Consider the following 10,776-nt stretch of genomic DNA (forward strand, 5'->3'; position numbering starts at 1 on the left):
TTTCTGTCGATCGCTACATATATGTAGAACAGAAGGGAAAGAAATAAAATGTGAAACTAAAAAAAAAATAGCGATTTCTTAAAAATATATATCATTCTCTTTATTCTTCTTTTGCGACATAATCCTCAGATTAGTGTTCTGTTGCGAGAGTAGATGCAAATAAACATCTTTTTTTTGTATGTGTTTTTACATACATATCGTTACAGAGTATCCACATTTTGAACAGTGCGCTCTTTTCTTTTTCGCTGTCAAAAATCAATTATAATATCTTTATATATATATATATATATTTATATATATAAGATCGTGTTAGATTATGTTGCATTATGTACACATACAGAATAACGATAGTAATTGCGACTGTTTAAAAAATGAGCAAGTTGCAAAATATAAACTTTGGCATATCGTTGCATCAACCTCGTATATATAATATTACGTCAGAATAATCTTAGTAGAGTTCGTATTGCAATGCAATCTGTATAAGAGATACTTCTAAACAGTGCGTACGCGCGAAGAATGCAGAGCTGCTGCATAGTGTCTTATACCGAGTTCATCGATCTCAATTTTCTTTTCAGATCTCTTTTTTGAAACTGCAATGTCATTCCCGTGACGCAATCGGTATTACAATTACGTAGCGATACCGGCAGCATTAGTGACAGCGAAGAACATCGTTGTGAAGAAGAATATACATATTATATACGTTCCACATGTGCTCCGCGTTCCAGTCGTATTAAATCGTACCAAACACCCACAGTGGTGTCTCGTAATTTCAGCCTCACGGCAACAAACGTCCCTTTACTTCCTTTCATTTAGAATTCGAGTAAATGTCGAGTGCTATTTTAAAATGGCTGTGCACGATTTAATGTTGTTTAGAGAAACATCACACACGTTAATTAACATTCCGCACATGATTACAAACATCATAAAGTAACATGTACTTTGAGCAAAAGAAAAACGAAACATTATAGCGTAATCAGCACAGTATAAGTCATACGAGTATTATACCTAATGTGTAATTATCGCGTTGTTAAAGAGCACTTATGCGCTATAAACGGGGACGGGCTCACAGCTCGGAATTGCACTTGACCCGTCATTGACTAGTAGTACTCGGTATACAAGATAATATAGCGTCTGTTTCTTTTCAGCTGCGCTTTGTTGCTATTTTTATATTAAAAAAGGGGGGGGGACAGGATGCATTTTCGGAATTCAGAGGGAGATGGGACTCGTTTGAAAAGATTGCATAAAAATGCAGCTGGCAGAAACAGCGGCGTAACTACGTCGTCAGTAAATGTCGAGCGAACAGCCGTGTCTCGCGTACGAAACGCGAGAAGTACTCAAATACGCCCACCGACCGTCAATGAAACAAACATCGAGACTTATTTGCGCACGTAGGAAAACTTAATGGCCAATACTATTGCAAAAAAATACCGCTTTACCTTTCTCCCTCGAAAACAACATTGGATTCACAATAGCCGAAAAATTGAAGCGATAGCTGCAAAAAGCAAAATCGATTTTCAATGTTTTGAAAAAAATACACAGAAATGTATGTAATTTCGATTATAATTCACGACCAGTAAAATTATAGTTGCCTCCGTGCGTGAGTATTCTACGAAATAAAGCAAAAAGTTTTAGGCGCATTTTTTTCCACTTTTGTGTCAAAACATTTCTCTTATTCACGTGCTGTTTTTCCAAGCATCAATTTTTTTTTATCCTAAATGTGCGCTCCAATTCCAATGAATAATTGACAGTGTAAAAAATCATTTTGAGTATTACTCGTGCCTAATACCATATATAGATAACAAAGTACTGAAATTGTGTAAGTGAATAGCCGGTATAACGGTGATCACTAAATTCTGCGTAGAAAATTTCGATAGGACGTTATGAAGGAAGTTTGGGCCCGGAAAGCTGCCAACTTTGTAAAATATTCGCAAATTACACGTTGGATTTGCGCTTTGCGAGCCTTTCCTGAGTTTACACAATAGATAATCGAAAGCCTCTGACAATTCATTTGCGTTCAGCTCCGTGGATGGCAAACTCGCCTCTGTTGTCAAATTGCCAGTCGAATTAGATGAACCTGTCCACAGAAATTTCAAACTTGGAAAAATGTATTCTTATAAAAATATTATTCAAATTAAATTTTAAGTATAATGTAAAAAATGAATAACTGATGTTAATAATCAATTCAAATTTATTATTTTAATATTATTTATCATTCTAATTACTACTTTACTATTACAATTATCAAAATATCGTATTACTACTATTATTGAAAGATATTAGTGTTAGTTTTTTTTAAATTCTCTATTTAAAAAAAAAAAGAGTAGAGATATCTCAGTATCTCATAAATTTAAAATGAAAAAAAGGAATTTATGAAAACTTTAAATAGATATATGGTTGGAATGTTGTGTGGCTCCGTGTAAGAGCGACGGACTTGTAAGTGATAATTGAGTTCAAGCTTATACATTCTGTATACACATACACTGAGAAAAAAAATTTGTTAAAAAATTAAAATATTTAGTTTGATACATTTAAATAAACATTGGTTAATTTGGCAATTATTTAGTTGTACAAAAGATATATTCATTTATATCAAGCATTAACATTATTTAAGCAATTAATTAAACCAACACAATTTACTATGAATGTATCGAACTAAATACTTTTTAATTTTTCAACAAATTTTTTTTCGGTATACAGATTTTTAAATTCACGATCTTTAGCAGGAATGAATAAACCGACTGGATCAGACCAAAATTAATGCTTCACATGTAAGATATGGATTTAAAACAATTTGTTTTGTTTATTGCTTTGTAAATACGAGCGATCTTTATTATTATTTTAGCGAGAATGTTTTGTCGAGAGACTAAGAATTCCACCCACTCCCATTACTATTACTACATATTATGAATAAACAATTCATCAAAAGAAACTTACCGGTAGACATGTAACACACAATCGCTGAAACATTATTTTCGTAATTCCACCTACGCCTGATGGCTATCCTAAAATTAGCCACACATTTTCCTGTTTCTTCGTCTGCAATAAATAATAAGACACATGTAATTATACATGTATATACACTCTTTTAAGTTAATGAGCAGAAAAGTATATTTGCTGCAAATTGTGTTGTAAAAGCGATCGTGGCGCAGAGAGTCGTGCATCTGCTCACTGCCAAAAATTCAGATTCAAATCCCATTGATCTGATTTTATTCGATTGCTACTTCTCGGAAGACAAACGACCGAGAGTATCTTACCAAAAGAATCCTTCTAAATAAGGCTGTTTGGAATCGGCGTTTAAACTATAGGTCCCGTATATCTGTGTAAATTGTAAAAAAAGCGCACATCATAAAAATATGTTAAGAAGTTAATATGCTCTAACAAGAGCCACGAACTAGAAAGAGCGTTGTAAAGATGTAAAAGATGAAGAAAGATTACTCTGCTCAACTTGCAGTAAATACACCTTCCAGATAAGCTTTAAATACTCACACTCGAATCGATTATTATCCCTATGAGCCCAAACGCACCACTCAACTTGAGCACCTCGTGGCAAATTTGGTACAACAATATAATCTACAATAGCATTTCTTGTCCTCCTTTCCCACTCCTTCCTCGCATCTGCTATATAACTAGAGTGAGTCAGAAAACAGATACCTTGTACTATATCTCGAAGTTTCGCATCCATAGCCTTAATAATGCGGTCAATGTGCCTCAACGTCAAACGGCACTGCCGTTTAATGTTCATATCTAAAAGATTCATATTGCCAGGCACCAAAGGTATCTGTCCAGCGACTAAGATAACATCATCTATCTGTAGAGAAAATCACATTTTTTTAATAATAAAACAAATAAAATTTTTGTTAATAAAAATTTCTAAAAAATTAATATAAACTTATAAGGGTCAAGCTAATAAAACTATCAATTCAAAAACAAAGTCATCATCTTGACTGAATATTAACATTTTCAGTAATAATTCTAAGTAAATAAAAAAATTACATATTAAATAATTAGTCAAAATGCAGCACTGAGAAAAATTAACCGATTATATTAATAAAATTTGTATGATTGAGTGTTTCTGGTAAAACCAAGGAGAATTTTTGCTTATTATAATAGGACTCTGATCATTATGATTAAAACGTTTGATAGATTTTACTATAATCTCGTAATTCCTACAAGATTTCTGATTCGTCTGTTTTTAAACAGACTTTGGTTGAATCTACCAGATTTCTAAATGATGCAACAAGACTTTATCCAGTGAAAAATTGCAGTATTTTTAAAATAAACTTTTATAGAAATTACTTAACGTTCACGTGCAGAAATATCATTCATACCAAGTATCAGAGAATGAAAGTTGTAATTATACATGTCAGAAATCACATCAGTGGATTTTGAAATTATCATGACATCTCTGGATTTTGAAATTATCATATCTCTGGATTTTGAAATTATCATGAATCTCTGAATTTTGAAATTATCATGACATCTCTGGATTTTGAAATTATCATGACATTCACAAAATGTCATCCGAGACACATATAAAATTCTCAAATGTCAGATGTAAAAGAATCTACTTGTACATAGGATCACTTGCTTAGAGACAATCTCTAATGTGGTAACACAGTTTGAGAATTTCAAACTGTGTTCAAAATCCAGAGACTAATCCGATTTCTATTATATATAACGACTTTTTATAACACATGGCGCGAACGATATCTCTGTATGTGAATGTTGAATGTCAATCTCTATGAAGGATTATAAAAAAAAAACGGCATTTCTTACGTTTTTAGTTAATTATTCAATATGTTCATAATTTAAATTTTATTTCTCCGTTTGCGTAAAATTGTTATTATGGTATATTCACTAAAGATGGCCATGTTGTAAGTCAAAATGTACTGTTTTTTAATCGATAATTTTATTCTTTATAGTACGACGATCTAGCATAGCTCGTTAGCCCTTAAAAGTTTGTATTAATTTTTTAATCTATCGAGCCTATACATTTGTATTTTTAAACATTAATAAAAAAATTAGGTAATAAAAGTACTTTAATATTTTAAGATTAATTTTCTTAAAAAATATTTAATACAAAATTGCCAATAATACCTCATGAGAATATTTTTATTAATTGCACTTACACAAACAGCCTGAGAATAAGGGCCAATATTAGCGGGTGCCCAATGGCTTATGCTTTGAACATGCATTGTCTGTCGCTTATAGACGCATTTATCGCCACTTTCTTGGTTTTCCTTATATGCTATCGCATCAAGCATGACATGTATGTTCAATGGACATTCTACACATACGCGAACCGGCGGATTTCTCTTACCCAACCAGGAAACGTATACGTCATTTATAGCCTTGTAATTCGACATATCTTTTATATACAATGTTACTGCGACTATATCAGATAGACACAAATTTTCATTTTGAACCAGAGCTGCAATTAAACGAATATCACATGTGAAAAGATTCATTTATACCGTTTTTTTTATCAACTAAATTTAGAATAAAGAATAATTGTTAATATTGAATAATTACTAAGCCGAAAAGTATTGCGATTAAGATGTGAATTTTACTGCTTAGTTTTTCCAGTGCCTCTTCCACGGCGGATGCAACGTCCGGATGTTTCCCTACAATACCTCCGAACCAGAACCATCCTGTTTGATTTTTATTAACGACTGGCGCGTCTGGGCAATCTTCCTCTTCATACAAGATCTCCATTGGACTTGGAGGATGAAACTGACCTGTAAATTCAAATATAATACGATATACTTTTTCATATATATTTATTTACATGTTTCTTTTTCTAAAATCTTTTACCTGAGTTCGATGCTTTCAAACTATTACTTTCACATGCATGTTCGTCATTTTCATCTTCTGATAAATTACAGCCGTCGTGTAGCTCAGGACCAATGATTTCAGCGATGTAATCCTGTGGCGATTTTATCAAAACATTTTTTAGTCTCTCGGATAGACTTAACTTCTCCAATTCTCCATTCTAAAAAATGAGTCTTCACTTTGATGACACTTGACAGTATAATTATCAACGCGATATCCAAAAACTTACGCCCTTCTCTTCTAAATGAATCTTGGTAAGTCTGAGATATCCTACAGGTGCTATGTTATCCTTCGAGTTTACAACGCTCTCAAACTCATCACTAAAGCCATGAAAAAAATAATAAAGAATGGCTATTTACAGATAATATAAGTAAAGGTAAGTACATATACTTACATTACAATACTTTTACTAAATAAAGGGCAATCTAAGGTAAAAGTTTCATATTCTCCTCCCTCTCCACATATGTTCACTCCATATTTTTCTTTCTGTAAATAAAATTTACAGGGCATCAAAAATGACAAAGCTATTTCTAGTGTTATGTCTATATTATTATATTCGTATTAAATTTATTGCAAAAAAATAAGAAAAATTAAACTACTTAAAATTACCTCATAATTGATTAAATAATATATATATTGACTTACTATCTTAACAAGATGAGGTTGCATTTCACATATAGATTTGCCCAAATGTTTGATCTCAAGGCCTAAAGCTGCAACTTTGATCAATATCGCGTTAACGGAACTTTGTATCATTTCATTTAACAACTCATCTTGGTCCCGTCTCCACAAGTACGACAAGGAAATAAGACCTAAACGATTGCAGCTAAAAGAATATTAAAAAAAAAAATTAATAGCAGCAATTGACAATATTATAAAATCAAATAGAAAAAATAATAATTACACATTTTCCACACGAATTCGTTGATAATCGCTAAGAATAGCACCACTTGACACAGCCTCTATATCTTGATGTTCCTAAAAAAATATATATTGAAATTATGAAATGCATATAAACATTGTTATCACATGATATATAAGGTGTACTGATGATATAACTGGAAAAAGTAATTTTACATGAAAGAAAAAACGTTGAAATATAGAATAAAATTTTTTCCATATAATACAGCATATCCAAGATAATGAATTCAAAAATATACATATTTTGAAATGAAAGAAAATGTAAACTATTCATTTTTGATAATTGTATCTTAATATTTTTATGCATAACAAGATAAATTAGTGTAAAAAAGTTACTTTTCAAAAAACATAATTGCATTTTTGTATTTTTTATTCTGTATAAAAGTGTTAAGTTATAGTTATCAAACAATAGTTTATATTTCCTGACAAAATGTTCCAATTTTCGAATTTGATTTGATCTTGAAAATAATGAATTATATGAAGAAATTTTATTCTATATATTTTTGATTTATTTTTTCTTGTAGTTATTTCTTTTTAGATTGCATCATTAATTATGGAACACCCTTTATAGCCAATTTACCTTCACTTCACTCAAGAGATTAAAAAGATCTTCAACTTCATCACTTTCTGTAGGATAATAATCTTTTTCTTGCAGGTTGGCTTTGCCAAACGTTGGATAACGATATATAGGCAAGCCTACAGCTTGAGCAATATATGTAACACTTTGATGTCCTACCATTTGGAACATAAACGAATCCAGATCATCTAGAAGCAGTGCGTTAACCCCTATGTTACATCTGCATAAATTACAAATTATAATATTTATAACATAAAAATTAAATATAATAAGCTCATAATTACGTGAAGTTAAAGTTCTATTTGTAAATATATTAGATATATTAAATATATAAATATTGTATCCAATATATATATATTTATCTCAGTACCTTCTTTTTCAACAGGATGCAGATTAGCTAAAGCCACGATCTCATGGCCAGCTGCTACGCACTGCATCATATTGAAGCAGGAATCTTTGCCACCACTAATCAATGCAACGACCTTCATCTTTCTGCTGTTGATTGTGCTTGGGTCTCTTCCTTAAGAAACAGTTATGACTAAAATTAGAGCTTTATTTGTTCAGACAATCATCTGCAATAAGAAAATAGAAAGAAGATACATATTAAAAATGTTTTTTTCTTCATATTTATGTCTTAAAAACTATAAAATTGTTTTAATGTAAGTAACTTATTCATATTTAATAATTATATTTATATTTTTCTAAACTTATGGAAATTTATCAATTATATATAACTAATTACAATAATATCATATACATATAGTTGAATTTTATAAAAAGAAAACAATTAAAAAATAAAATAAAATCAGAATTTACGCTTCCAATCCATTACATTTCTCTTATAAACAATTATTATATTACACAGTAATTTCATAAAAATATATTAAATGATAAAAATAGAATCTGTAATATTAAACGCATAGTATATATATATATATATATATATATATATATATATATATATATATATATATACACACACACACACACACACACATATATATATATATATATATACATATATATACATACATACATATACACACACTCCATACGGTGCGTATATCGCATATTTACAATTTATGTAATCACGTGGGACAGATATAGCAAGATTTTACAACAATAATAATAAGACATCTTGACCGTTTGCGCAATAAAAGCAATTAATGAACCATTTATTAGGGGTATTTGAGGGCAACGAGGCATGAAAGCTGTCGCGCATCGGCGAAACTTATGAATGGAGCCGCCGACGTAAACAGTGCAAAATGTAAGAGCGTACCAGGATACGGGGAATGCGAATTATTTATTAACATATATAACAGTCAGCTCAGCTAACAGCGCGATCGACAGAATTTATCGCGGGCAGCGCGGGCTGCGGGGGAACGCGCCGACGATTCCTCGTATCTTCAATCGACACCGGATGTTAAATCGGTAAACGATCGCGAGGTAAAGTATCGCGATAATACTTGGATTTATCGCGCGTGAGCAAGGAACTGTGCTGCTCGTGCGAGACAGCCAGACTTTTTGGTTATCGCGGAGGCAAATGTGCGCAAGGCGAGGGCGAACGGCGAGGTGACAGCGGGCGCCGTGCCGTGCGAGCAAGCGCGAGCCTGACAATCGCGGCGGAGCACACGACGGAATCGGCTCGAGTTCCTCAGTAAATGTAATATTTACGTTAAATCGATGGTGGAAACCTCTCACACAGTACAGTCGGCAACCCATGGGAGACTGATGCAGACAGACTGATGGTGACTGATGGAGCCATGGACGACACGGGAGAGAGGAGTGCAACAGCCGTCGACGATGGCGATGGTGGCGCCGCGAGGAAGCGGCGTTCGACTCGAGAGCGTCGAACGATTGAGGTTATCCCAGATATCGTAGAATTGCGTTGATTAAGCGGACAAGGATCGTCGCGATTAATTCGTCTTTTTCTCGTGAACGATGGGACGACGTCGTTTCGCGTATTAGAAGTTTCGCGTTTGCTCGGGGTACGAAAATATACCGATGAAAGTGACCACAGCGCCGAGAGATTCACAAGTGAGTTGTCGCGCGATCGTACATGCCGCGTGACATCATCGATGCATCGAACCAATCGGAGGCGTCGCTATGCCCACGGTTGCTACATCCATTGGTTTTGTATTTATCTACGTGCTCCATTTCATTACTTTATCGCATTCTAACATATTGGAAAAAAAAATATTTGACTGTGTTGAATATTTGATAATTGTGAGCAAAATAATTGTTTTTATAAATAGCCTTGTTTATTATTTTGTTTATAGATAGAAAATAAGATATATAAATGTGTAGTGCGATAATAAATTCATGAAATAATAATATAAATAATTATGATAATCGAGATAAAATTCGCAGATAAAATTACTGAGGTTAATAAATTTTGTATATTTCAGAAATTCCTGACTGTTGTTACACTTTTTAGAATTGTTCACGATATTTCCGGTATTTATATTGATACTAAATTGTCGATCTCCGGTATTTCTGATGTTTATATCGATATCGAAGTGCCACGAACTTCAAGTGTGTACAAAAGGATTAACTTTATCTTGTTTTCGGAATATTCCGAGCAGCTCCGTATACAACCCAACGCAGCTTCAAGGAAACCTAAATCTTTCTCAACGGTCGCTATAAACTATTTACACAGTCGATTCCCAACGTGGCACGAAAAGATTATGGGAATACTTCGAGAAAAATATCGTGAGATTGCAATGTTACAATCACGTATTCTCTTTTTACGCAAAAATTTCCATGCCAAAATTATGTAATTAAAATTTATATAATAAAAAATATATTTGTATCATAAAAATATATTTTAATATATTATTTATTTAATGTATATTTTAATATAATTAATAAAATAATATATTTTATTTTTATATTTATATAAATATAAAGAATCTTTAATTAAAACATACTATTATACATACTATATATAAAATTAATGTGATTAATCGTAATAATTAATATTGCAACATAAGCACAATTGACAATTAATAGAAATTCATAAAGTTCTGACAAATAAATCTAGAAATAATGAAACAATGCCAATAAATTTGGATAAGTTGTACGTCAATTTATTACAATTTGCGTAAATCAATATTTATTTTCAATAAATAATAAACGTCTCGACTTAATTCCTCTTCAGTATCTATAATATAAAAATTGTATCGACGCAAATCTTTCAAGCATAATATTATGTAAATTGCTGCTAAATACAAAAAATGACCAAAGAGAGATGTCGAAACAATATGTAATTTTTATAAAATTCGGAAAAGATAAGCGACTTAAAGCAGTGTGGAATTTTTGTTTATAGCTTTATATTTAAAAAAATAAATAACACAAAAATTACTTTATCTCTCTTATATCTTTTTTTATACTTTGTCGTGTTTTGTTCTCATTTTTTTTTTTTTTTCAATTAAAACATTCAGCAC

General features: G+C 31.8%; 1 protein-coding gene across 3 annotated transcripts; it reads right to left on the reverse strand.

Moving 5' to 3' along the window:
- Positions 1–78: 78 nt before the first annotated feature.
- LOC105201757 (diphthine--ammonia ligase) lies at positions 79–9,144 on the reverse strand. 3 transcript variants are annotated; one of them, XM_011169931.3, is made up of 13 exons: positions 9,005–9,144; positions 7,701–7,902; positions 7,334–7,518; positions 6,737–6,810; positions 6,478–6,658; positions 6,227–6,318; positions 6,062–6,152; positions 5,815–5,992; positions 5,571–5,738; positions 5,130–5,431; positions 3,487–3,808; positions 2,935–3,036; positions 79–2,074 (listed from the first exon to the last, which is right to left on the reverse strand). In XM_011169931.3, exons 2-13 carry the CDS (start codon positions 7,816–7,818, stop codon positions 1,770–1,772), a joined length of 2,118 nt encoding a protein of 705 aa, XP_011168233.1. In that variant the 5' UTR covers positions 7,819–7,902; positions 9,005–9,144; the 3' UTR covers positions 79–1,769. The 3 variants fall into 3 exon arrangements, with proteins under 3 accessions (XP_011168233.1, XP_011168234.1, XP_011168235.1); XM_011169932.3 differs by having other exon boundaries at positions 7,701–7,850; positions 9,005–9,140; XM_011169933.3 differs by lacking the exon at positions 9,005–9,144 and having other exon boundaries at positions 7,334–7,550; positions 7,701–7,841.
- Between the last annotated feature and the right edge of the window lie 1,632 nt (positions 9,145–10,776).

Source organism: Solenopsis invicta, chromosome 12 (genome assembly GCF_016802725.1).
Source record: "Solenopsis invicta isolate M01_SB chromosome 12, UNIL_Sinv_3.0, whole genome shotgun sequence".
NCBI lineage: Eukaryota > Metazoa > Arthropoda > Insecta > Hymenoptera > Formicidae > Solenopsis > Solenopsis invicta.

Excerpts from the sequence above, each read along its gene's own strand:
- LOC105201757 (XM_011169931.3), bottom strand. The coding sequence starts at position 7,818 with ATGAAGGTCGTTGCATTGATTAGTGGTGGCAAAGATTCCTGCTTCAAT. Across the intron at positions 7,519-7,700 it reads GCATCCTGTTGAAAAAGAAG|ATGATCTGGATTCGTTTATG; the intron begins GTACTGAGATAA and ends CACTGCTTCTAG. Across the intron at positions 6,319-6,477 it reads AACCTCATCTTGTTAAGATA|AAAGAAAAATATGGAGTGAA; the intron begins GTAAGTCAATAT and ends TTTTATTTACAG.